This window comes from Panthera leo, chromosome A1 (assembly GCF_018350215.1).
Source record: "Panthera leo isolate Ple1 chromosome A1, P.leo_Ple1_pat1.1, whole genome shotgun sequence".
In the NCBI taxonomy this organism is placed as follows: Eukaryota; Metazoa; Chordata; class Mammalia; order Carnivora; family Felidae; genus Panthera; species Panthera leo.
The window spans coordinates 204057557-204085444 of NC_056679.1; the positions used below are offsets into that span (position 1 = coordinate 204057557).

Here is a 27888-nt window from a genome sequence, read left to right on the forward strand (position 1 = left end):
CTCACCTGTGGTACAGCCCGGGGCTGGTGGGGCAGGCAGGAATGCAGCAGACAGGACTCGCTCTGGTGGCCTTGGCTGCCTGTGTGGCTTTTCCCTCCTCAGAAGGTGAGTGGGGGTGTTGGCTATGCAAGCCTCCCGTGGAAAGAGGGGGTGCTGCCTCCCCAAGATGGAGCAGGAAGGAGTGAAGTCCTGGCGGCAATTTGGGGCAGGAAGTTCGATCTCTTCAGGTAGGAATTTCCAGTTATCTACGAGAGACTGGCATAGATTTACATTGCTGATCTTCAAGAAGGATGGAACTTCATTTGAACAGGTATTAGTAATTTGTCTCATGGAGGATGAGATCTTTCCACACAACAACTTTGAGCTGTGTTTCCTTTGCTGATGACAGTCTCTTAGAAAATCCCCAGGTAGAGGTTGGAGGAAAATCCCTATTATTCATCCGTCTCCTCCTTCCCCCAACCTGCTACACTGGAGACAAATGTGCATGTTCCTGCAGGAAAGGCAGACGTCACCTTCTGGGTTAGGGGTTTGGGAAGCAACAAAGTCAGCCCTGTGGATACTGAAAAGCAAAACTGCAATCTGACCTTTAAGAAGGGATGCAGGATAAAGGAGACTGAACCATACAAATTATATCAAAGAGAACTCAAATTGTGAATTGCTAGCATATATATGGAGATTGTAACTGCATTTGAACCGGAGGCAATCTTTTCTACAGTACTTAGGAAAACCTAAACAGAAGTACTAAATACTTGACTGACTTGACTCTTTCCCACTGTCGTCTTTTCTGAAACTTGACCTTGAATAGATTCTCTAAATCCAGAAGAGAGGTGAAATATAAGTCATGTCTGATCTGCTTTTGAAAGCATTTGCCAACCCTTAAAAACTGACAGATTTCGTATATACATTCTCACATATACACCCAAATTGTATTTTAAAGCTTCTCTTGAAAAATCACATCTGGCAACAACGGTCCCATGTCCTCTGGCAGGAATTGGCTAGAGTGCAGTAGCCCCTGTCCTTCTCTGAGGTTGGCTATCGTCCTATTAACTGCCTGGTTCCTGTAGGCATTTGTTTAGGGGACCCGATATAGTGCACCAATGTACTGGTCTTGTATTACCGAGCATGGAAAGATCTAGATAATTTCTTCTTCATTTCTATCTGGATAATCTCTTCTTCATTTCTATCAATCTATCTATCTTATCAAGACAAAGACACAAGTGTATCATTTTCTATGTTTCTGTAAAAATTTTTCAGAAGAACTCACCATTGAAATTTTAGGATTCACTTTCACTGTTTCTCAAAGGCTTACCTGCTCAGGCTTTATTTCTAGTTTTGGCAATGCACTTTTTTTTTTTTTTTTCACATAAAGCTTTGAAATAAAGCTTTGAAATGTATCTCCCTTCAGCTTCCTGATGTGTTTCCAGCTGCCCCTCAGCAATCACAGCAGCTGTCCTATGGGAGAGGAGGGAGAGACAGGCAGGCAGAGGGGCAGGGGTGATGAGGGATGCCCCTGCCAGACCCAAGGCCAGACTTCCCATGGGACCGAGTCCTGGCAGAGAAGGTGGGACAGCAAAACACAGAGGTGTTTGAAAAAGGTCCAGTTGGTGATGAAAGAAAGAAAGAGAACTGAGGAGACCCCGCAGTGGCCTTTTGGGTGATTCCCAGGGCTTTTCCTAAGGCAGTTCGGGCCACAGGAAAATCACACGATCTGGGAAGCGCCCAACCCTCTGCCGTCTAAAAATAAGTGATGTTGGGTTAAAATACGAGAGGGTAGGCCTGAGAGCAGTTGTGGAACCTAGAGGGGTAACCCACTGCTTTCCATAAAAGCCTTCCATGGAGTATCTGTGTGTCCCACGTGCCCTGTGGGAGGCTCTAAGGGACTCGGACCTGGGGGAGGAGCAGGAGAGGAAGGAGGCAGGAAGGTGGGGAATACTGGGAAGTGCAGGGAAGGAGGTATAGGTGGCTTTGACAATTGTCACAGGCTCCGGGAGGGGATCGGGAAGTGGTCTGTGCCAGTTGGTAACTTTGAGAAATACATTTTGTTCTTCCAGGCACCAATGGTTCCACTGCCTTAATGGTGCCTTAAATGGCCATTTTAATGTTATGGCTCAGTAATTGGCATTCTCAAAGCATTTTGCATGAATCAGGAAGCAGTTGACTTACCTGTAATTAAAAGCCTTGGGTTCTACCCAAAGGTAGGAGGGTATATACACCTGCTGACGTGGCTGCTGGCTCCCAGAACTCAAAACCGAGTCCATAAAAGTGTCTATCATCCACTCCGGTGGCCCTAAGCCAGATTATTTAAAGCCACAATCTAGGGCTTTGTGGGCTGGCTGTTGTTACTATAGATATTTTCAGACTAAGGTTCCACTTGTCTCTGGCAGATGCAGGGTGAGGCATTTTGCCTCACAGTCCCAAACCGACTTGGTTCTGACAATCCGTTTTCTCACAGCAGGATGGTTCCTCCTCACACAGGCACTTGCTGGGGACTTGTCGTCTGCATCCTAAAAAGACATTTTATTTTCTGTTTGTTTTAATTATAGGACACTCGCTAGGGAGGATTACCAAGAATGTACATTTGTGCTTGAGGGGCGCCTGGGTGGCTCAGTCAGTTAAGCGTCCCACTTCAGCCCAGGTCATGATCTCACGGCTCGTGGGTTTGAGCCCCACGTCGGGCTCCGTGCTGACGGCTCAGAGCCTGGAGCTGCTTCGGATTCTGTGTCTTCCTCTCTCTCTGTGCCTCCCCACTCTCTCGCTCTCTCTCTCTCTCTCTCTCTCTCTCAAAAATAAATAAGCATTAAAAAAACAAAGAATATGCATTTGGGCTTGAAAGTTGTTCTGCACAGTCAGGACCCTCCACTTCCCCAGGAGTGGTCCATGAGGGGCCTGACATGAGGGCCACCAACCTGTTCTTCGATTTCTCTCCAGGTATGCCCTTCTGTTAAAACAACATACCCTGCTTTCCTTAAATTCAATACCATTGTTAGACTAAGAGTCTAGATTTTGGTTAAGGAACCCAGTCATAGTATTTATACTGTAGTTCAGGGGTTTCTTTAAATGTCCTTTTTCTATGTCTGGAGAAACAGAATAATTTAAGAGCAGCCTTCTCAAATCTGAGTCATACATGGGCCCCTTTACAGGAAAACATTCTTTTTACTCTCAGTGGTAACCTTTAATTATTTTACTATGTTACTTGGTATATAAACATGAAACCAGTTATAAACCCCCTGTGTGTATATCTTTTCTGCAATTTTAAAACCAAAATAAAATTTAAATTTAAATAAAAACACAACTGCAAAGCCAAGAAGAGTTCAATCAAACAATATTAATTTAAAGTAATGGTTAATATTTGGCCAAAACTACCATCACCGTTCCAAACACAAATATAGCACTGATCCTTAAGATGCAGATTTTGAGTTTTATGTGCATTTGCTAGCATGTTCAGAACGAGAAGTGTTTTCTCCCCACCACTTTTTTGTTTGAACCAGGATGATATAACTGAGCCCTCCCTTAGCATGAATGCATTAGAAAATTCCGCTCTGTTCCTTTCTGACTGGCCTAGGACAATTAAGGTAGGATCTGACCCGATAATAGCACTAGGCATAAACATAAGCAAAATTCAAATGTCCTGAAAGTGCTCTTTTAAGATAGTCTTCCAGAAGATCCAGAACATGTCTATTTAAATATCATGATCGAGATGACATATTAAAATTTAGGAATTGTCTGGAGAGCTCATAAACCCTGAGAACATGCTCATGAGCCCCCTGCTATGAAACCTTGTTTGAGAAATGCTGGCAAGCCTGGGAAGAGTCTCTTTGGATTCCAAAAGGTCAAGTCAGAATTCTAACTACATGAACTTGAGAAATTGTCTAACGTTCTGAACCCCAGTTTTCTTAAGAGTAAAACAGGAATAACAATGCCTCTCTTACCTAGTTATTCTCAGGATTATATGAGATAACAAGGAAAGTGTTGGGCATAGAAGAGGTGCTCAATAATTAATTGTTAGTTTCCTTTCCTTTCCTTTCCTCTTGCCAGGTTCTATCACTAACTTTTTTTTTAAGTTTATATATTTATTTTGAGCGAGAGAGAGCACAAGTGGTGAAGGGGCAGAGAGAATCCCAAGCAAGCTCCGCACCATCAGCGCAGAGCCCAATGAGGGGGCTTGAACCTGCTAACTGTGAGATCATGACCTGAGCCAAAACCAAGAGTCAGATGCTTAACCGACCCAGCCACCCAGGCATCGCTATCACCAACTTTTTAAATTAAAATTATGAGGGGCACCTGGTTGGCTTAGTCAGTTAAGCGTCCAACTTTGGCTCAGGTCATGATCTTGCATTTTGTGGGTTCCAGCCCCACGTTGGGCTCTGTGCTGATAGCTCAGAGCCTGGAGCCTGCTTCTGATTCTGTGTCTCACAGCCCCTCTCCACCCCTCCCCACCCCCGCCTGCTTGCACTCTCTCTCTCAAAAATAAACATTAAAAAGTTTCTAAAATTAATTAATTAATTAAAATTATGGAAAGTCACAAAAATCAAATAATTTAATTCCTAAAATTATAAAAATTATAAAATAACAAATACTGTTATTTGTACCTGGGTGGCTCAGTCAGTTAAGCCTCTGACTTTGGCTCAGGTCATGATCTCACAGTGAGTTTGAGCCTCGCATTGGGCTCTGTACTGAGCGTGGAGCCTGGAGACCGCTTCCTGTCCTGTGTCTCCCTCTCTCTGCCCCTCCCCTGCTCATGCTCTGTCTCTGTCTCTGTTTCTCTCTCAAAAATAAATAAACATTAAATTTTTTAAAAAAAAGTAACAGTGTAAATTTTTAAAATACAGAATAAAATATATGAAGGTCCCTTTTCTCTATTCCTTTCATCCCTCTCCCCCACCCAGAGGTAATAAATAACCCTCTGGCTTCTGTGTATCCTTCCAGAACTTTCTCTATGCATTTACAAATATGAACTCACACACATTCACACAGATTTTTAAAAACATAAAAAGGACAACAATCTACACATTACCTAATTTTTCTTTCACTTAATCATAGATAACAGTATAGCTGTTTCACACACATAGGCATTTCTTAAAAGTTTGGATCATTCATCTTAGAGATAACATACAAACTTCCAGGAATAGTTTAGGACATTGAAGTCTCATTTATTCATTCATTATCAGTCAGAGTCCAATTAAGAGACAAAAACAAGACATGAATTTGAATAGGGAAAGTTTAATATAACAAATTATTAGCTATAACAAGAGATAGGCTAGGAGGCACACAGAACCCTGAAGAATACAGGGCTGGGTAGGGCTGATACTGGTAGGGCTGAAGTGGAGTTTTGAGGGAAGAGATCCCATTACCCCTTCCCTGCCCAGCTGAGATTCAGACATTGTTAGAGAGGGCACAGCCATGGCTCACCGAGTGGCAGGAAAATCACTGGTCTGCCTTCCAGTTTTCAGGAGCAAGTTCTTCACAGGGAGGTGTCTCACTGGAGACACTCTGCCCCCAAACTGCCCCGAGTTGGGGTGCTGTTAGCTGTCATGTGCTCCCAGAGCCTGGTGCTGCAGAAATGATAGGTGTGCACCCTGAAGCCTGGAAGGAAACCCCTCTTGCTGCAATGCCTTTCCAGTGTCCCCCACTGACAAAGGTTTAACATCGTGCCAGCCCGTGAAGGAAAAATATTTAAAGGGCCCATCTTAATTCCCTAGAACTGGCAATTAAGGGTGAATTTGAAGCTGAGGGGCAGTAAATGGACAGTGGGTGCATTCCACAAACTTAATATTGACACCTTGATGCCTACTGTGGGGCAGGTGATGTGATTTTGTTTCTAACTATTGAGTGTTTACTATTTGTCAGCCTGTTTTTTTTTTTTTTAATAAATGGTTATTCATTTTTGAGAGAGAGAGAGAGAGAGAGCAATTGGGGGAGGAGCAGAGAGAGAGAAAGAGAGAGGGAGACAGAATCCCAAGCAGGCTCCGTGCTGCCAGCACAGAGCCTGACAAGGGGCTTGAACTCACGAACCATGAGATCACGACCTGAACTGAAGTCGGACACTCAACCAACTGAACCACCAGGTGCCCCTGTCAGCTTGTTCTAAGCACTTAATGCATAAACTCAAGCAGTTGTCACAACACCCCTGTGAAGAAGGTGCTATTACCATCCTCGTATTACAGATAAAGAAACTGAAACAGGGGCGCCTGGGTGGCTCAGTTGGTTAAGCATCTGACTGCATCTCAGGTCGAAGTCTCGCGACCTGCGAGTTCGAGCCCCACGTCAGGCTCCGTGCCCGTTGATCGGAGCCTGTTTCGGATTCCGTGCTTGCCGCTCTGTCTGACTCTGTCCCATCCATTGCCTGTGCAAAGAAAGTAAATAAAGGTTAAAAAAAAAAAAAAAACTTTAAAAAAAAAAAAAAGAAACTGAAACAGAGAGAATGAAGTAACTCATCCAACATAAGCTTGTAAGTGATAAAGCCAGGAGTCGAGCCTGGTTGTTTGTCTCTGTATGCTTAACCACTGTGCAGTAATGCCATAGGGCATGTCCCTATGGCACAAAATTATCCTGATCCCCTTCAGGAATATTCCCTGACCGGTCCAAGTGTCCATGCTGTGAGAAGCATTAGTGACCAAATGTCTTCATATGAAGGTAAAGAAAAAGCCTCATTCACTCTTTACATTATCCCAGGGTTCCAAAAATATCTGGGAGGATTTTATTTGGGAGGATATTATTTGGGCATAGCAATCTCATGCCTCATTGCTTGGTGAGTCCTTCCTACCTCCTCGATGTTGGCAGTGGACACCTCCATTTGTGGTTATATCCACAATGTGATGTGGCTCCATTAAGGCGTGAAGTCCACTAGAATAGGGAAACGTATCCTTAACCAAACACATACATGTTTATTTACATATTGCTCTTCTTAAATTGCACTCACAAACTTGAGACAAACTGACAGCAGGCAAATGAATCTTATTGTTTTTATCTTTATCCTAGGAATCCTTTCCCCAACAGTGGCATAACATTTGTTTTGTTTCCACTTTACCGTGTTCTATAAAGTGTTCTTTATACTGGTGTTTTGTAAACTGCTTTCTTTCTTTTTTTAATGTTTATTTTTGGGAGAGACAGAGACAGAATGTGAGTACGGGAGGGGCAGAGAGAGTGGGAGACACAGAATCCGAAGCAGGCTCCAGGTTCTGAGCTGTCAGCACAGAACCCAACACGGGGCTCAAACTCACAAACCATGAGATCACAACCTGAGCCGAAGTCGGGCTCTTAACCGACTGACCCACGCAGGCGCCCCGCAAACTGCCTTTCTAATAAGCCGCCCGGTGATGCCATTCCTGCAGCTCTGGGAACCACATTTTGAGTGGCAAGAGACTATACGATACATCCAAGTAAGAGAGGAGGCTGGTTCATCTCTCTGTAATAACAGAATCATTTCCTTAAAAACCAGAATCTAACTTTCACATCACAGATTTGATGAGAAGTGTTTTAGTGTTCATCTGAACAGATCTTGGGGAGGAAATCTTTAAAGCCTCGGTCCAAAATTGGATCATAGGCAGAACCAAATCAGGGACAGACAATCGTGGCAAATCACCCACCCAACTCTCTGACACTTAATACTGGAAACATTACAACAACAACAAAACCCCAAACCAACAGAATCGAGAGCGATAACACTTTAACAGTAAGACAAATAGTAAGACTTTTAATGAGACACTGATATCTTTAAATTATTAAATATAATGGGGCAAATGATTTATCATCATGAGTTGACCCCTAATTACTTGAGGGTGGAGGGATGATGTTTCTAAAAGCATTGTGTAATTTAAGGACATTTGGGACATAAGACCTTGACCAAACACTGATAATCTTATTTCCTAAAAAAAAAAAAAAAAAAAAAAAAAAAAGGAAAATAATTTTAATAGCATTATAAGCCTTAAAACAAGATAAAATGAAATAGAAGACATGAGAGCTTAGTTCAGCTCAAGAGACATTTATTGAGCACGAATACCAGGCACTGTTCTGTGTGGTGTGGGCACACAGATACACTGAGGGAGCTCACGGTCAAAAGACATAGTCCTTGGGGCGCCTGAGTGGCTCAGTCGGTTAAGCAGCCGACTTGGGCTCAGGTCATGATTTCGCGGTCTGTGAGTTCGAGCCCCGCGTCAGGCTCTGTGCTGACAGCTCAGAGCCTGGAGCCTGTTTCAGATTCTGTGTCTCCCTCTCTCTGACCCTCCCCTGTTCATGCTCTGTCTCTCTCTGTCTCAAAAATAAATAAACGTTAAAAAAAATTAAAAAAAAAAAAACAGTCCTATCAACCCTTCATTTTATACACGGTAATGACAGGAAAGCACAGGATGTTGTGGCACCACGGACTCACATAAGGAAACAGCAAGACTGGGGGAAAGGAGACTTGATGAGGTCTTGAATTCGGGCAGTGGTAACAGGGATGAGAAGGTGGGGGACAAATCTGAGAAACGTCACAGAGAGTAAAATATACAGAAGTTTGTGACTGGCTGTGGAGTGCTGAAGGAGGATGGTGTGACATGTGGGTTTCTGGCTTGGGTAGCAGTAAATGACCTTTCAGTGAGACAAGGAAAGGATGTTTCAGTGGTAGGAAATAATGTCTTCAGTCCGGGATTTATTGAGTTATCTACAGCCTGTGGACTATTCGGATGTATGTTCAACAGCAGTGGACGGACACCTGGGTGTCTCAGTTGGTTAAGCATCCGACTTGATTTTGGCTCAGGTCATGATCCCAGGGTGGCGGGATTAAGCCCTGCGTTGGGCTCTGTGCCGAGCATGGAGCCTGCTTAAGATTCTTCCTCTCTCCTTCTGCTCTTTTCCCCCACTCATGCTCTCTCTCTCTCAAAAAAAAAAAAAAAAAAAAAAAAAGACAAAACACAGCAGTTGAACATACGTCAGGATTACTGGCATACAGGGTAAAGTAGATAAAGATATTTAAAAGTTACTGACATGGGTAGTAATTCAAAGCATGAGATGTGAATGGAAAGAAGAGTGGAAGGTCAAGGATGGAACTTTGAGGAATAACTGTTGAGGAGAGGAGGGGTTCAAGAGCAGAGAATGCAATTTCTCAGTATTAGGAGAATTAGGAGAGATGCGTATTTTGTTAATCTGGGATATGGAAAATTTCCAGGAAGGAATGGGTACCAATGTCACATGCAGAAAGGAGGTCCTGTAAGATAATGTTAGAAAAACATCTGCTATTGGAGGTATCCTGAGGGCAGGTACCATGACTTACTAATTTTTGTATATTTAGTGCTTAGAACAATAAAAGACACAAGGTAGGTACTATACAAATGCTCAAGGAATTTTATTGACCTATCACTTTCATTAGTAAAATGATGAGTTTATTCAAACCATTCAAACTCAAAAATGTTTGAGATAGTGTCGATATTTTCCCAAGGGAGTTTTTCCTTGACCTAACCCAAGCTAAATTTTCAGTAAAAAAACAAAATAAATAAAGAAAACTTATCAATCCAATGAAGGAGGGGGGGGGAAGGATGATAAAAAGAAAACAAAAAAATAAGGCGAGTAAGTAAATTTAGCCAAAAGGTTAGTGTCACAATATTAATAGTAGAAAAGTAGAATTTAGGCAAAAACTTGCAGTAGGACTAAAGGAATTTTACAGAAGGATAAAAAGTATCAGTTCACGAAGAAGGTACATTTAGACCTGTCATGCAAGTGCAGGGTCAAATTTTGTTGTTTTTTTTTTAAATTGTAGGAAGGCTGACCTTTGAACACCCTAGGAGTAAGGAGCCCTACTTCACCCTACCCTAGAGATAAATCCCCACATAACTTTTGACTCTCCCCAAACTTGACTAATAGCCTACCCTTGACCAGAAGCCTTACCAGTACCATAAACAGCTGATACATATTCTGTATGTGACATGTATTATATACTGTACTCTTAAAGTAAGCTAAAGAAAATGTTAAGAATACCCTAAGGAAAGTCTATTTATTTTTTTTTAATTTTTTTTTCAACGTTTTTTATTTATTTTTGGGACAGAGAGAGACAGAGCATGAACAGGGGAGGGGCAGAGAGAGAGGGAGACACAGAATCGGAAACAGGCTCCAGGCTCCGAGCCATCAGCCCAGAGCCTGACGCGGGGCTCGAACTCACGGACCGCGAGATCGTGACCTGGCTGAAGTCGGACGCTTAACCGACTGCGCCACCCAGGCGCCCCAGGAAAGTCTATTTAAAGCACTGTGTCAAAAAGAAATCTCTGTATAGGTGGACCCACACGGTTCAAGCCTATGTTTTCCAAGGGTCAACTGTGTTTTATTCATCATTTTTTTGGTATAAACTTTTGTTTTTAAAAATATTGCCTGAAAATATTATTTATCTCAATTACTGAGTTTTTTGGGCGTCCATTTAAATTTTGTCCGAGGCTACTTCACTCCGATCCCGGTTGTGGTCCAGAAGGATACTTGGGTGCATCTGAAAAATATAACCCCAAGTGATATATTGCAAACGGGGACAGAATCGGAAGAAAAAAAATCTGACATAATCTCGACACCAGTGTGAGATTTTTAACATACCCACCTCGGAAACGGACACATCAATCACAAAACTAAAAGTTTCCCGCAGCTCTATGAAGGGCAGCGGCCGGTAGCCCAAGCCGGAGCTGGGTACTCCGGGCCTCAGTCCGCGCCGCCCAAGCGCGGCCTCAGGACGCTGGGGGCGGAGGCTGGAGTCGCCAGCGGCCTGGGGAGGTCCCAGGTGACGCCGAGCAGGTGCCTGCAGTTCCCTCAGGCGGCCGCCATAAGAGGCTAGCGCTTTCGGGAGCCCGTGGCCCCTCCCCTGGGCGTGGTCTTTATTCTCCTCGGTTCGCTTCTCCGCGAACGTCCTCCTCCGCGCGGCGCGCACCACCCACGGGCTAACAGAAAAGCCGCCGGGCCTCGCCAGTGGCGCCAAGTCCGCTGCGCACGCGCAGAGGCAGGCGGAGCGGCGGGTTGTGGCTCCGGTATGTCACAACAGGCACCACCCGCTTCTTGCTGCAGCCGCTCTCCCTCCTCCTCCTCGTCCTTGGGCTCGGGATCCGGTTCCAGCACCAAGGCTCTGGCTCTCGGCCTCTCCTGCTTCATGGCCGCCACGACCTCAGACACGTGAGCGTGACGACCGTAAAGCGCCGCGACGTCGTGCTTTTGTTTTTTTTTTCCCCATCTGTGGTTTTTGTTTGTTTTAGTTTCCTACGAGGTTTCTTTTCCAAGTTCTTGGTTGAACGTTTGTTTTTTTTTTCGTGCGTGTGCAAATAAATGCACTTAGGCTAAATTTATAACCCACCCGTTATAATAATGAATAGCACTTACGCTTTTCAAAATATTTTGTGATTTTTTTCTTTGACCTATGAATCGAATATGTTTTTTTAGTTTCAAAACACATGATATTTGTAAGTTTATAACTATTTGGTATATTATTTAGGTTCAAGCTTTTTTTTTTTTTAATTTTTTAACGTTTATTTATTTTTGAGACAGAGAGAGACAGAGCATGAACGGGGGAGGGGCAGAGAGAGAGAGGGAGACACAGAATCGAAGCAGGCTCCAGGCTCTGAGCCATCATCACAGAGCCCGTCGGGGGGCTCGAACTCACAGACTGCGAGATCGTGATCTGAGCTGAAGTCGGAAGCTTAACCGACTAAGCCACCCAGGCGTCCCTAGGTTCAAGCTTTTAAGCGGTTAAACCTCCTCTTCAAACACTATTAAGAATGAAAAAGGAGCCCTGACTGGAGATAATACTATGCAACTTTGTGATGTAGATGAGAAAAAAAACCCCTTCATTCTACCCTTAATAGGTTCTTGACTGGGGTCCCTGTAACAAAAGGCATTAAAAGGGGGAAAGCGTACACATCTATATAAGGCATGGGAGCCTTCATAAGGAAATGAAAACCTAAAGAAGCAGTTTGAGTCAAGACATAATTAAGTGGGGCAGAGTGGTAAATTGTGGCAAAGTGATAAGACGAAGGTATTTGGGCCAGGACGGTTAGCACCAGAAAGAGAAGAGTTCGTTTAACAGGATTTGCACAGATTTCTCTTGGCCTCAACTTCCCCACTCACAGGGAGGGGTAAAGTGCCGCCCCCTAGTGATAAAAATGTCTCTCTTCCTCCTGGTTCAGGGAGGGCACCTTTTACTTGCGAGTTTTATCTCCTGCTTGTAGGAAAGTTAGAATGCCCTTTTTGCATTGCTAATTTTAAGTGGTTTTAAATTAATATGATAGAGTGGCACTTTTGGGGGTGGAGTTTTCCGAATGCCTTTAGTGAAATTAAATTAGAAATTGTCGATGAAATGGACAGTTTCTTAGAAGACTAAGATATCAAGATTGGAGAAGATATAGGAAACCCCAAAAAAGCAAATAACTGTTAAATCAGAGTTGAACATGTTGCCCTCAAACAGACATCAGGCCTAGATGGTTTCAGAGGTTTTACCAAACATTGGAGGCACAATCCACAAACTCTTCAAATAATAGAATAATAGAGACAGCTACCCAATGCATTTTTGAGATTAATACAACCTTAATACCCAAAACATTCAAGGTTGATATCAGGGGATAAAAGTATGAGCTAATCTTGTCTATGAAAATAAATGCAAAATTTTAAATAAGTAGCAGATCAAACTCAGAATCATATAGAAATTAATACATAATGACCAAGTATGGTTTATCCTAGGAGGGCAAGGAAGAAAATAGATTAATCCATTATATTAATTAAAAAATTTGTTTATTGAGGGGCGCCTGGGTGGCTCAGCCGGTTAAGTGTGTGACTTGCGATTCATGAGTTTGAGCCCTGTGTCCGGTTCTGTGCTGACAGCTCGAAGCCTGTATCCTGCTTGAGATTCTGTGTCTCCCTCTCTCTCTGTCCCTCCTCCACTCACCCTCTGTGTCTCTCTCAGAAATAAATAAACATTAAAAAAAATTTTTTTTTAATTTGTGTTTTGAGTTTACAATGGGTTAAGCACTGTCTAGGCATTTAACAAAGTAATGGATTAAAGGAGAAAAGCCTTTTATTTCTATACAGGAATTGAGAAAGAAGAGATAAAAACATCTCTTTACCTAGAAAACCAAAGACTATCCACTCCAAACTCTTACAACTAAAAAAGTTCAGCAAAGTTGCTGGATACAAGAACAACATAAAACAATCAACAGCATTCCCACACATCAAAAATAACTAATTAGAAAACACAGTTCTTCAAAAGACCATTCACAGTAGCACAAAACCTATAAAGTACCTAGGAATAGATGTAGGATAAGATATACAACAATATTTTATTATTTTCTTCATAAAGGTCTTGAAGGACATTGAAGAAAACCTGAATAACTAGAGTGATAATTCCATATTTATGGATGGGAAAACAATATTTTTCAGATGATTCCATGTGTAGGTCTATTCTCCTCAGAGCAGTGGTTCTCCAAGTGCGTTCCAGAATTAGCCGACTCGGCATCACCTGGGAAGTTGTTAGACATGCACATTTTTAGGCCTCATCCAGGTTGTACTGAATCAGAAACCTCAGGTGGGGGAAGGATTGACAGCAATCTGGTCTAAAAAACCTTCCAGATGATTCTGGTGCACATTTAATTTTGAGAACCACTGCCTTAGAGGAATTCTCATACAAGGCCCAGGGAGACATAGAAGACCAAGCAAAGCTTAACTTAGTGGTTTTAAAAAGTGTCAGGCTATCTGGATTCCAATTCCAGCCCCACCATTTCTTGGCCCTTTAATCTGGAGAAAGTGATGTAGCTTTTCTGTTAGTAACCCATCTATGAGATGGAGGTAAATCTAGTACCTTCTGCATATAGTTGCTGTGCATGAATTAATTCACATATGGCAGTGGCTGACACAGAGTAAGCACTCAACAAATGTAGGCTCTTATTATCATTAGGATATTTATTGCAGCCTTGCTTGTTATCAGTAAAGTATTGGAAAAAGATTTCTTAAAAATAAAGCTGAAAGCAAACATGGAAAAGGATTAAAATTGGTAAAATTTTGAATGGGGTTTATAGGTGTTGTATCATTCTTTGTACTTTTCTGTATTGAATATTTTGATTTTGTTTTTTATTTATTTTTGAGAGAGAGAAAGGTAGGGGCAGAGAGAAAGGGAGACAGAGAATCCAAAGCAGGCTCCAGTGCAGAGCCCAACACAGGGCTTAAACTCACTAATCCCTTGTGGGGTTCAAACTCATGAACCATGAGACTGTCACCTGAGCTGAAGTCAGGTGCTTAACCGACTGAGCCATCCAGGCACCTCTCTATATGTTGAGTATTTTGGAAGCAAAGGAGGAGAGCAGAGGGTGTCATCAGTTCTCTCTCCACACTTAGATTTCCACAGAAGATTGTTAAAGTAAATCATGATGTCTTCATTAAAAATATTTCCGTAGGGGCGCCTGAGTGGCTCAGTCAGTTAAGCCTCTGACTGGCTGAGGTCATGATCTCACGATTTGTGAATTCTAGCCCCACATTGGGCTCTGCTCTGACAGTGAATAGCCTGCTTTGGATCCTCTGTGTCCCTTTCTCTGCTCCTCCCCAGCTTGCTCTCACTCTCTCTTTCTCAAAAATAACTAAACATTAAAAAAAAAAATGTCCTCGAGATTACTGAACTTGTGTTTTTGACATATTCCTCTTACAATTTGCACTCACAATGTATAATTTCACCAAATTTGAATATATTCTATCTTTCCCCACATTTGTGCCTTTATACTCATTGTCTCCTCCACATCTACTGCTCTATTCAAACTCTCCATCTTTCAAGTCCCCAGCTCAAATGCTACCTCCTTGATAAAGATGTACGTGTATCTCTGTTATAATTTTCTTTTCTGCCTGTGAATGCAGGACACTCATTCTATTTCTCACATAGCCCTTGCCACATTCTGCCTTATGTTAGAAGTGTTTCCCCCCTACTTTGTCTCACACTTCTTATACAGTAGCAAATTGTCTTTTAATGGGGCAAAGATTAGTATAGTCTACAAAAAATTGGAGAATGATTCAAGTATTGAGTTCAATTTACTGAATACACACATCAGATGCTACGCATGGAAACTATATGGTCCGGGCTCCACTGGCTGGTGAATAGCCATTATGATGTTCCGAGTCCCCACCTTGTTGCTTAGTCAGTCATCCCACGTGTTTTTCCCAGGATTCTCTAGTCCAAATATTCTTGATAATTCTCAAATTGTGGGTTGTAGAAAAAGGGCTCTTCCCTCTAGGAATCTGGGAGAGGTGGTCTGATAGGGTAGGGATGCTGGCCTCTCACGTGATCAGTGCCCCTACCTGCAGTATTAGGGTGCCTCTACTGGGCAGCTGCTGTTGACCCACTGCCTACTCACTGGTGGTTGCCTCCTTCCCCCAGAGGGCTGACCTTAGACAGGCAGGGAAATGCATCCACTGTTCTCATAAATCACCTTTTCAAAGAGATTCCCAGGTGGAGCAATTGGGATGACACACTCCGGAGTGTCCTTTCCAAAGCAAAAGGGCATGTCTGGGGCAGTTAGGAAAGGGGGTGAGGGTGGAGCGGAAAAAGCCTCACAATAAACCTCAGATCTTTGCTCGTTCATACCTCTGGGCCCTGCAGCTTTATTAAGCCCCCTCTGCAAAGCCTTCTTTCTTATTTGCAAAAATTTTCCCATATTTCCCTCAAGGAACCCCTACTCCATCAGACAGGTCTGTGTGTAAACTCCAGCTCTGAAACAAAAATAGGTTCTTTCCCATGGGATTCTGTGCTTTGTGTAGTGGTGGCCCTAGGGTGGTCTTTTGGGGAAGGCGTAGTCTTCTAATCCCTGATCAGCTTGCTTCCCCAACCAAGTAACTGTATAAATTGAATTAAAACTCTGTAAATGCAGAAGAAACACCACCTAATCCATCTTTTCAACCTCATTGCCACCTCTAAATCTTTCCTGTCTGGAAATTCTGGATCATCATTGCAATCAGAGGAAGTTGCTGACCATTCTTTGAAATGGAAATACTCTGACAGGACGCTGATCGAGAAAACCTGTAGGGGGTGCGGTTCTCCAAAAGAATCTTGGCATTGCCCTCGTCCAAACTACCCTGTTAATAGTCTACGCTGCCTAACTTTTTGAGCATTCTTCCGAGGATTCCATCTCTCCTGACTTTTTATATTTCCAGCTGCCTCAGGAGGGCACCAGTCACATCTGCCAACATGAAATAAATCTGGCCTGCCTCTTGCCTTTTGATAGTTAATCCGATTTAGATTAAATGATCTCCAGGTGAGCCTGTCCTACCTTCATTTATGAGAAATGTAATCCAATTTACTAAGTGCATATAGGTCCTGCTTGCTTTTCTGGCTTAAAACTATTCCTTGAATTGATGTCAGCACTCAGATAACTCAAATTCCTAATCACACAGATCTGCCAGTATTTCTTAATTCCCACAATGCTTCTGAAAGTCCATTTCATATATTATAGTTGCTTGGGTCACAACTAATAGCAGTGGTCTGAGTGTTAGCTCTCTGAAGCTAGTAACTCTTCATCTGTCTACTCCCAGGGTCTAGCTAGCGACTCAGTCTATAAGAATTTACAAGTATATGTATTTGGATATTACTCTATAAGAATTCACAGAGTGATTCTTATGTAGTAAGACGGTGAATGAATGGACGGATACACGAATAAACCCAAAACTTTGGGATTTTAAAATAGTTTGACTTGGAGAATAGGCACCATAGTGTAGCTGAAGAAACAATTCATTTTAGGAGATAAATACATTAATAAATGAAAGGACAACCAATGTCCTGTGCTCCTATAGCGCTTAAAAATGGAAACAATTCACATACCATAAAATTTACCATTTTAAAGCCTACAATTCAGTGGTTTTTTAGTATCGTCACAGAATTGTACAACCATCGCTACTATCCAATTCCAACATGTTCATGTCTCCCCCAAAAGAGACCATGTACCTGTTAACAGTCCCTCCCCACTCCCTCTAACCCCCAAATCCTGGCAGCAACATCCCGTCTCTATGGATTTGCCTATCCTGGACATTTCATATAAATGGAATCACACAATATGTGGCCTTTTGAATCTGGTTTCTTTCACTTGTAACCCCATTCCACTTTACACATCAATCTGCTAACGTTTGTTTTGCTATGTTGTGATTATTTGCTTACCTCCCTGCCTCCCACTGGACTATTAAACATTGCAAGGGCAGAAAGTTTGCCTTGTTTATTTCAACATTTCTAATGTTCAGGACCTGGCACAGAATGGACACTCAATAAATGCTTGATCTTCCTATTCCAGTCAGTCTGGTTTATTGGTGTTTGGATGTGCCTCCATGCACACTCCTTATATGCGTAACAAAATGAAAAGCCGTTTACTGCATCTAGATGCAGAGCAAAGAGGCTCTCCTCCTTAAGGCTATGAGACTAGGGTCAAGGCATTTCCCTAAGGCTCTGGAGAGGATCTGAAGGCAGCACAGAGGTTCTTGTACCATAGTTGATAAGAGTCTTGCCAGAGTATCCTTGCCCTGGTCTAAGACACCAGCTTCTATGTGTTGGACTTGGATTCTGTGAGTTATACAAGCAATAAAAACATTCTTTTCTCTCCTACCCCAGTGCTCTGGACACATAGTTCCTTCTACTTGGACTGCTCCACTCCCTTTCTCAATCAGGTGAATTTTTACTCCACTTTTAGAATTGAGTCCAAACTGATGCCTACCTTGTCTTTCCTATTCAGAGTTAATTTCTCTCTAACTTTCTGTGTTTCTATAGGACTTGGTTCAGATTTCCATAGCGTTGGAGGTTTAAAAAAATACAAATATTGCATGCCAGTTAAAAAGTTGCCCCCCTCTGGAAGTGGTCTTTGCTTATAAATTTGGGCATATATAATTCCGTGATTTTTCCTCTGTGTATGTGTCACATTCTTTTTATAAAAATGGGGTCATTTATAGTTCTTATACTGAAACTAGCTTTTCTCCCGTAACAATAAAACAATAAATTGTGGATATTCATATATCTTAGTGCATACATACACACACACACACACGCACACACACCCCTCATCCTTTATTCCATTTGGATGTACTATTACTTATTTGTTGGTAGACATTCAGATGGTCTCTAATTTTTTGCTATAGTGAACAGCTGTGCATCTGTCTTTATGACTTGTGGGAGCCTTTTGGAAGAACAGAATTCTATAAGTTCAATTATAGTGGGCTAAGAGGGTTGTATCCTAAGCATTTAATTCTAAATGTGCCTCCACTACTATAGCCTCTTGAGGACACGGACATACTGTTATATTTATTCTTGTATCCCCCACTTACTGGCATTGTGCCTAGAACATTTTACCTGCACAATAAATATTGTTGAGTAATTAATGAATAGGTGAATAAATGAATAATAATGGAAAGTTTTGATGCTCAAAAAGTGAGTCACATAAACATTCTTAACTTCATATTCAGCTCCTCTACTCCATAGTTGTGAGTGACCTGATGTTTCCATGTGGACAAAGCATGGATATTGAGATTTTCCCCTATCCTAAGGGTAGGTGCCTCTATTGTTTAGAGCTGACACTATGAAGAGGTCAAAACATTTCTTTTAGCACCTAATTCAGGAGCTAATTTCTGTTATCATGAGGCTGCCACCTGCACCCACTGTGGGCTGTAATTTCTAAAAAATATTTTTAAAATTCACTGCCCACTTGGTGGACTGGGAAGCATAGGAGAATACCGCGTGCATGTGGCATGTAGGAGTTTGCAGATACACGTTTTAACTTTTTTTTTTTTAATGTTTATTTATTTTTGGGACAGAGAGAGACAGAGTGCAAGTGGGGGAGGGGCAGAGAGAGAGGGAGACACAGAATCTGAAACAGGCTCCAGGCTCTGAGCTGTCAGCACAGAGCCCGACGCGGGGCTCGAACTCACAAACCGTGAGATCATGACCTGAGCCGAAGTCAGACGCTTAACCTACTGAGCCACCCAGGCGCCCCCAGATACACGTTTTAGTCGGGGATCGGATTCCCTTTCATATTTGTGTTGCCTTCCTTACATCTGGGTAACGTAAGCTCCTCCTACCTTGACCTCCTTCTCCAGTCACTCTGCACCTTAATGCATCTTGCTTATTATCACTGCAAGATGGATTTCCCTAAAACTCTTCTCCTTTCCCAAATCTTTAATGATCCCCATTTCATAAAAGATAAACCTCCTTAGGCTGACAGTCAGGGCCTCACTGGTGTGACCAGTCTATCTTTTGAACCATATCCCCAATAGCTTACCTTCCTAGCTACTCATTTCAAACAGTGTGGTCTATTTTTCTCCATTCCCTAAATACATCTTGGTCTTTCCTATCTCGGAATTCTTGACCATGCACTTTATTTAGTCTTGACAAGTCTTCATTTTCTCCACCCATCCAAATTCTTAAAGATTCATCCAAGTCCTTCCCTGGTAGGAACTTCAAACCTGTTCCAGGGACCCGTGTGGTCCCTCTCTTCTAAACTGTGTGGGATACTCTGTCAACCTCACTTCTTTCAACTCTAATCAGGTCAGTCTTCAACCCTGCTAGCATCGTTGTCTGGAGCTATTTTTCATCTCTTCACTTGTTTTGTGTCTTTGTGTGAACTTAATGTTTTATCTTTCCCAAATACAGTGTAAGTTCTAGAAGGGAGAGACATGTCCTGTCCCAGGTCTGCATTCACAGAGCCATCAGTGAGTGTTTGCGCCTTGCTTGAGTGGATTAGCATTCTGTTTCTCTGGAATCTACAAAGAGAGCCAGGACCAGGTGGTTGTCTATTTGTTGTTTGTTGTTTTTACTTTTTGTTTTTAAATTCCAGCAGAGTTAACATGCAGTGTTGTATTAGTTTCAGGTGTATAATATCGTGATCCAGCCATGCATACATCACCCAGTTTCTCCTCACAACAAGTGCACTCCTTAATCCCCATCACTTATTTCATCGTCTCCCCACTCTCTTCCCTCTGGTAACCATCAGTTTGTTCTCTATAGTCAAGAGTCTGTTTCTTGGCTTGTCTCTTTCTCTCTCTCTGTCTCTCTCTCTCTCTCTCTTTACCTTTGCTCATTTGTTTTGTTTCTTAAATTCCACATATGAGTGAAATCATATGGTATCTGTCTTTCTCTGACTGACTTATTTCACTTCGCATTATACTCTATAGCTCTACCCATGTCATTGCAAATGGCAAGATTTCGTTCCTTTTTATGGCCAAATAATATTCCATTGTATATACATATACTGCTTCTTCTTTATCCACTCATCTATTGATGGACCCCTGGGCTGCTTCTATAATTTTGCTATTGTAAATAAGGCTGCTAGAAACATAGAGGTGCATGTATCCCTTTGAATTAGTGTTTTTGTATTTTTTGGGTGAATACCCAGTAGCGTGATTGATTACTGGATCATAAGATATTTCTATTTTTAACTTTTGAGGAACCTCCATATTGTTTTCCATAGTGGCTGCACCAGTTTGTCTTCCCACCACAGTGCACGAGGGCTCCTTTTTCTCCACATCCTTGCCAACATTTGTTGTTTCTTGTGTTGTTGATATTAGCCATTCTGATTGGTGTGAGGTGATATCTCATTGTATTTTTGATGTGCATGTCCCTGATGACTGATGTTGAGCCTCTTCTCATGTGTCTGTTGGCCATCTGGATATGTTCTTTGGAGAAATGTCTGTTTCTATCTTCTGCCCATTTTTAAATTGGATTATTTGTTTTTTGGCGTCTAGGCCGTTGTTCTATGAATTGTAAGATGTAACATTTTCTTTCTTTTCTTCTTTTAGCCATACTTCCCATTGCCTCCAGCTGTTGCACTGAGGTTTCACGTCATATTTCCAGAAGGCTTCTGGAGAGAGTGAATATATGTCGCATTCAGAGAGCTGATGGGGATTGTGACTTGGCTGCTGTCATGTGAGTGCCCTGCCTCAGGGAGGTCTAAAACTGTCCAGTGATCATTTCTCAGCCAGTGAGCAGTAGGTTGGGAAGGCTTTGCCTGAGTGCAACATACAAGCGATCATTCAAACGTGGGGGGAAGAGTAAATACTCCACCTTTCCGGCACCAGGCTCCCTGGAGTGAGCACACAGTCTCTGAGTACCTGCATGTTCGGAGCCCCACACTGGCCTCCGCTGCCCCTACTGCAGTGCTGTGATTCAGGATAAATATCTTCAGTCACTGGACAATGTGCGTGACTTTTCTAAACAAAACTAGGCACACTCTGAGTAAAAGAACAAAACAAAAAGAAAAACAGAAGGTGACTCTGTTTTATTTTGTGACTTTAACTGTGGCTTTTTCCAGGCAAGTATACAGGTTGCTGTCTTTTTTACTCTCTGAATTCATCAGGGGTATATACAAGGTTCAAAGAGGTAGCACCTCACACCTGTCAGAATGGCTAAAATTAACAACACAGGAAACAACAGGTGTTGGCGAGGATGTGGAGAAAGGGGAACCCTCTTGCACTGCTGGTGGGAATGCAAAGTGGTGCAGCCACTCTGGAAAACAGTGTGGAGGTTCCTCGGAAAGTTAAAAATAGAAGTACCCTACGACCCAGCAATTGCACTACTAGGTATTTATCCAGAGAATGCACACGCGCTGCTTCAAAGGGGCACATGCACCTCAGTGTTTACAGCAGCGCTGTGAACAATTGCCAAAGTATGGAAAGAGCCCCTATGTCCATCGACTAATGAATAAAGATGTGGCGTATATACAATGGGATATATTTGGCTATCAAAAGGAATGAAATCTTGCCATTTGCAACAATGTGGATGGAGCTAGAATGTAGTATGCTAAGTGAAGTAAGTCAGTCAGAGAAAGACAAATACCATATGATTTCACACATAGGTGGAGTTTTAGAAACAAAACAGGTGAATATAGGGGAAGGAAAAAAAAAGAGAGAGGGAAGCAAACCATAAGAGACTCTTAACTGTAGAGAACAAACTGAGGGTTTGTGGAGGGAGTTGGGTAGGGGATGGGCTAAATGGGTGATGGGTATTAAGGAGGGCACCTGTTGTGATGAGCACTTACATGTAACACTGGGTGATAAATCACTAAATTCTACTCCTGAAACCAATACTACACTGTATGCTGACTAACTAGAATTTAAACAAAACTTGAAAAAATGGGGGCGCCTGGGTGGCTCAGTCAAAGCACCCGGCTTCGGCTCAGGTCACGAACTCATGGTTTGTGGGTTTGAGCCCCGCGTTGGGCTCTGTGCTGAGAGTTCAGAACCTAGAGCCTGCTTCAGATTCTGTCTCCCTCTCTCTGTTCCTCCACCACTCAACTCTGTCTCTGTCTCTCTCTCTCCAAAATAAATAAAGATTAAAAGTGTTTTTTTAACTTGAAAAAACAAACAGAAGTATAGAGATGTCTGTACCTGTCACATGCAATCAAGCATGAATGCTCATCTTTGCTCTTGATTCTGGGCTGTTGGCTCATGGCGAACCCTTTCACCCTTACCTCTGGCTCAGTTATTAAAAATTTTAGATTTCTGTGTTCTTCATGTCTCCATAGAAACTTGAAAACCAAATCTGGATTCTGACAACAATGCTGTGGGGAAGGCGTGCATTATCTCCATGTCACACAGGATAGAGCTGTGGCTGAGGGGATTACATGGTTAACCTGGGTGACGTACAGCTAGAGAATGGCAGAGACGGGTTGTGCATCAGGTCTTTCCATTAGGAACACCACATGCCTCAAAGATCTCTCAAAAGTGATGATGCAACCGACCATAAAATGCTCTCTCCAAACTTCATGGATTCTGTTTAAATTCTAGTTTAAATTCCACTTATGGCTGCAGGGGGTGCTAATGAGCCATTTGGTAACCCCTTCTTTTAGCTCCACATAAGGCCATTGCTTATGCCTGAGTTCCTGAGTCACTGAGAAGCTTCTTTATTTATTCAATGAATTCAACAAATAGTTATTGATTAACATTTACGTACCAAGCACCGTTCTATCCTCAGCTTGCGCTGGGGATGCACCAGTGACACAAAACAGACTATGCCCTCCTGCAGTCCCCAGAGATTCTATTCAGCTGGGTCCTACAGACCATTCTCTGAGATTTAAGATACATTTTTATTTCCCTTTCAGAGGAATCCATCCATTACCCAACTTTGAAAAACACTGCTCCAAGACAGGATTCTTAGTCAAAGGAAGAGGGGTGCCTGGGTGGCTCAGTGGGTTAAGCATCCCACTCTTGCTTTTGGCTAGGTCATGATCTCACGGTTTGTGGGAAAGAGTCCTGTGTCAGGCTCTGTACTGTCAGCACAGATTCTAGGATTGCCTCTCTCTCTGCCCCTCTCCCACCCTCAAAAAAAAAAAAAAAAAATTAGAAAGAACTTGATTTTAATTAAAGGGAAACTATGAAGCCAATATCTTGGATCCAAAAATGCTTACTGTTGGGATGCCTGGGTGGCTCAGTCGGTTAAGCATCAGACTTCAGCTCAGGTCATGATCTCACGGTTTGTGGGTTCAAGGGCCAGGTCGGGCTCTGTGCTGACAGCTCAGAGCCTGGAGCCTGCTTCAGATTCTGTCTCTCCCTCTCTCTCTCTGCCCCTTCCCCGCTTGTGCTCTCTCTGTCTCTCAAAAATAAACCATAAAAAAAAAAAAAAAAAACTTTATTAAAGTACAGGTTTGTAAATTGGTCTCTCTGTGCTATAAGACAACTGAAAAATAGATTAGTTATGACCTCATCTCACATAAGATGAATTTGACTAGGTGGTATTTTTAAATCATAAATTACAGATCTTCTTTGTTGTTTTTTTCTGACATTCAACATAAATAAAGTTCTCTTGTTTTCAAATTGTTTTACTACAGAGCATGTCTTTACTTATCTAAAATGTAGTCCCTTAACTTTGAATATATAGGTTCGAGAATAGTATTTTAGATGCAGAAAACATGGCAAGTGTTGGCAGTACAACTCCCAAAAAGCATTTATTATTAACCACAACTAACTAATATAAATTAGCTTATGGTGAACTCACTAGATTTCTTCCCTTTTCCTTTTCTGCCTAGAATAGGTCCTTTATTTCATACCCTATAAGTGATCATTGTAATTTTTGTTCTCTGAGAGAGGAGTTTGTTTAAATCCTTCTACAGTGACTTCATTAAAGAGCTTCTGGCAGTTTCTAAACATAAACACAGTGCAAAGTTGTTTATCTTGGGCAGAGGGCTGAGGTTTTGAAGCTCACAGATACTATCTGTTGGGAGGAAAACTTGGGGTTATTAAAGTTGTCTGGGAGGCTTGAGTATTTTTTCAGAAGTGATTGTTGAGGGGCTATTCTGCTTGGGGGAAAGGGGAAAGAAAAAAGGTTTAGGGAACAATTACAGGTTTAATCTCTATGGCGGGGCCAACCCCATCGGTCCATTGGCCGGTCCCTAGCTACTCTCTTTTGGGCAAAAGAACCAGGGGATCAGCTTTATGGTTTCTTAGAGCCCAAACTCTCCACCAGAGAGTACACAATGGGGTGGGGCAGCGCCCATCAGAATACCGTGGAGTTGGGGGTGGCTGAGGGAGTGTGGAATAGACCATCTCCTTGTCTAGCATGATTGCCTCGTCTCTTTTTATCCTGAGATGGAATACACAGGGGACAGAATGCAGTGTAAGCAGTCTTCAAACTTTGGGATTTGAAAACATCGTAGAATCTCAAATTTGGGAGCTGTGTTCCGGTAGCTGATCTTTTCCCATTGTATTACATTGAAAGTTTGAGGCCCAACTGGGCAGGCCTTTGAAAAGGGTCCTGGGGTGCCTGGGTGGCTTAACCAGTTAAGTGGCCAACTCTTGATTTCGACTCAGGTCATGATCTCACGGTTTGTGAGTTCAAGCCCCGCATCAGGCTCTGTGCTCACAGAGTGGAGCCTGCTTTGGATCCTCTGCCTCCCTCTCTCTGCTCCTCCCCCACTCGCTCTCTTGCTTGCTCTCTCTCAAAAATAAATGTTAGCAAAAATTTAAAGAGAAAGGAAGGAAACAGTCTTGCATGGTAGCTGCTGCTGCCTGTTTTCCTGGGGATCTCCACTTCCCTGGTCCTCTGTGTGTTGCCCCCATCTGGTGCCCCCTTCAGCCCCAGTGCCTGTGCCCCTCATGGGAGTGCCTCATTCCTCATGGAGTAAGGGAATTGAGTGCTAGTTCCCTCCTGCATAACCTGCAGGCTTATCTGGTTGTCCGTGGAGCCTTTCTCCACTGGATGTCTGCTCAGGACCTTGCTGACACCACACAGAAGGGAGAGAGTTTTAGTCCTTTGGGAAAGATAGGGGAGTTTCGACTCTTTCTTGTTCCTCCACTGAATGCTACAGCCAGGTTCTCTTCTATCACAGCCAAAAGGAAAACAGCTGGCCACAGGGAGAGGGCGCTTTCCTTTGGAAGACCGCTCAATGTAATACACTTAGAGAATGTATTGTCTTCCTATCGGGAAGCCTCACTTCTTTCAAATTAATATTCCCACATGCTGGCTTGATTATACTTCAGCTCATTCAGACATTGTCCCAACTCTCCTTCATTTTGAGTCCCCACGTTAGTGGATGATTCCTCTTGGGTCACCTGGGGAAATGGCAGCCTACCCTCAAACCCCTGTTTCTTCTCCCAATAACACGACAGGAGTTCACTTGATCCAGACATGTTGTGTTTGTAGAGCCGGCAGGAACCGTGACATTTAACAAGAACTAAATGGCACCTGATGGCAAGTTAAAAGTCACAAAATGTTTTGTCACAAATTCTTCCAGTTATTGGAAACTGTGAATGCTGCTTTAGGGTTCTCCCACCCCAAGGTCAAGATGAAAACGAAAACATCTCAGATGGGGTGTAGATCTATAGTATATTAAAATGTTAACAGATGCCTGGATGATTTCTCGGAGCTCCTAACACCGCTGCTCATCTCCTTTCTGAAACTCTTCTCCTTTGGCCTCCATTGCCCTAAACTTTTCTGATTCCTCTCTTTTACTAAATGCTCTTTCTTAGTTGTTCTTACCTCCCCTTGCCCTTTTTCATCCCTAAATATAGGTATGTCCCAAGTTCTTCTCTTCAAAAAGTTTTCTCTTTGTGCTTTAGTTATCATACCTGCTGTCATGGCTTTAACTATATTCTCTATAAGACAACTACCCCATAACCATCTCTTTATATCTGATTACTCTCCTAAATGCAAACTTACTTTTTTTTTTTTTTTTTTTTTTTTTTTGCCTATCAGACACCTTACAAGCTCCTTATGCTAGTACATCCCAAAGGGGAACTTTTCATCTCCTGCCCAGAAGCTTCAACTTCTGACCCCAACATCAATCCAGGCTTCCGGAAATGGAATTTCAAACTCACCTTCAAACCCTTCCTCTTCCTCATCCTCCAGTGTTTGATGAGTTGATAAGTCGTTTTTATTTGATTTTCCAGTTTCTCATGTTTGGTGTTCTTGTTCTATTTCTACTGCCGCCACCCAGTTCAGGCCATATTTGTCTTCTGCAGTAGCCCTTTCTTTATTTCTTTTTTAATGTTTTAAAAATGTTTATTTATTTTTGAGAGACAGAGTGCAAGTGGAGGAGGGGCAGAGAGAGAGGGAGGCACAGGATCTGAAGCAGACTCCAGGCCCTGAGCTGTTGGCACAGAGCCCGATGTGGGGCTTGAACCCACAAACTTCGAGATATGACCTGAGCTGAAGTTGGACGCTTAGCCGCTTAACTGACAGCCACCCAGGCGCCCCTGCAGTAGCCTTTTAAATGGTTTCTCTCTATTCTTTTCCTACTTCGACCTTTACCACATACTGTTATGAGACAAATCTGTGTTCAGTCCTGTCCCTTCCTTTCTTGAAAATCTTCTCTCTCTTTTGACTGCCTACCAAATAAAGTTTAAATTCTCTAACATGCCCTTTAAAAGCCTCCATCAACCTGCTGTGATGTATCTTTCCAGGCTTCTTTCTCATCACCTGCCATGCTTTATCCAGGCCATGTGCTATTCCCTAAACACACTCCCTCCTTCCTGCATCTGCACATTTAAAAAATTATTATTAAAATGTTAACAAATGCCTAGAATATTTTAGTTGATTGTTTTGTTGGAAACAAAACCAGACTGTTCTTATTTGGAACAATTTCACTTCATCTCTATAATTAATTACTGAATTCCTACTGAACAAGGCCTTTTCAAGACAGTTCCAGACTATTCCTCCTTCGAGGAGATAACACCACAGGACAAGGAGAAGCTTTGAAACAAAAAGTCAAATAAAAGCATAAGTTAAGTGCCAGAAGAGAGGTAATGCTGAGAGACTCAGAGGGAAAAAAGGGCATTTAGCTGAGAGAATCTAGAAAACTTTATCGAGATGTTTGAGATGGGCCGTGAGGTATGAATTGGTTTTGGTGGGTGAAGCTCGGGGTCAGGAAAGACAATCATTTTTACTACTTTCCCTTGTTCCTTCTTTCCTCCCCCTCCTCCTCCTCCCGCTCCTCCTCCTCCTCCTCCTCCTCCTCCTCCTCCTCCTCCTCCCCTCTCCTCTCCTCTCCTCTCCTCCCCTCTCCTCTCCTCTCCTCTCCTCTCCCCCCACCTCCCCCTCCACCCCCTCTCCCCTCCTCAGATTCCTTCTTCTCTTTTTAATACTGATGTTTGAGGAACTGCAGGCAGAGGTATAGTAAAGATTCATCCTGGTGGTACTCAGTCTCTAAGAGTACACTGTGTCTAAAAGTGGGAACTGCCTAGAAGTCACTAAATTTTTACTTTCTTGCACTTTCTATCAGTGATTTTGTTTTTCTTCCCTTCTCGGCAGCCTTCACATCAGGCGCAGGAGGGTCTGCGTCAGCCCGCACAGTCACGTTATTAAGCAGTGGATGAAAGAACAAGAGGCCAAGAAAAAAGCTAAAGGCAACCTTTGCCACAAGAAGAAACAGGACGGCAAGAGGAACAGCAAAGGGGCACATCAGGGGAAACCCGAAACCCATGGCTATAAAACTCCTTATTAAAGCGTTTACAAATGAA

General features: G+C 42.7%; 1 protein-coding gene across 2 annotated transcripts; it reads left to right on the forward strand.

Moving 5' to 3' along the window:
- CCL28 (C-C motif chemokine ligand 28) lies at positions 1-27888 on the forward strand. 2 transcript variants are annotated; one of them, XM_042950478.1, is made up of 3 exons: positions 1-105; positions 20737-20863; positions 27680-27888. In XM_042950478.1, exons 1-3 carry the CDS (start codon positions 42-44, stop codon positions 27870-27872), a joined length of 384 nt encoding a protein of 127 aa, XP_042806412.1. In that variant the 5' UTR covers positions 1-41; the 3' UTR covers positions 27873-27888. The 2 variants fall into 2 exon arrangements, with proteins under 2 accessions (XP_042806412.1, XP_042806403.1); XM_042950469.1 differs by lacking the exon at positions 1-105 and adding an exon at positions 19578-19723.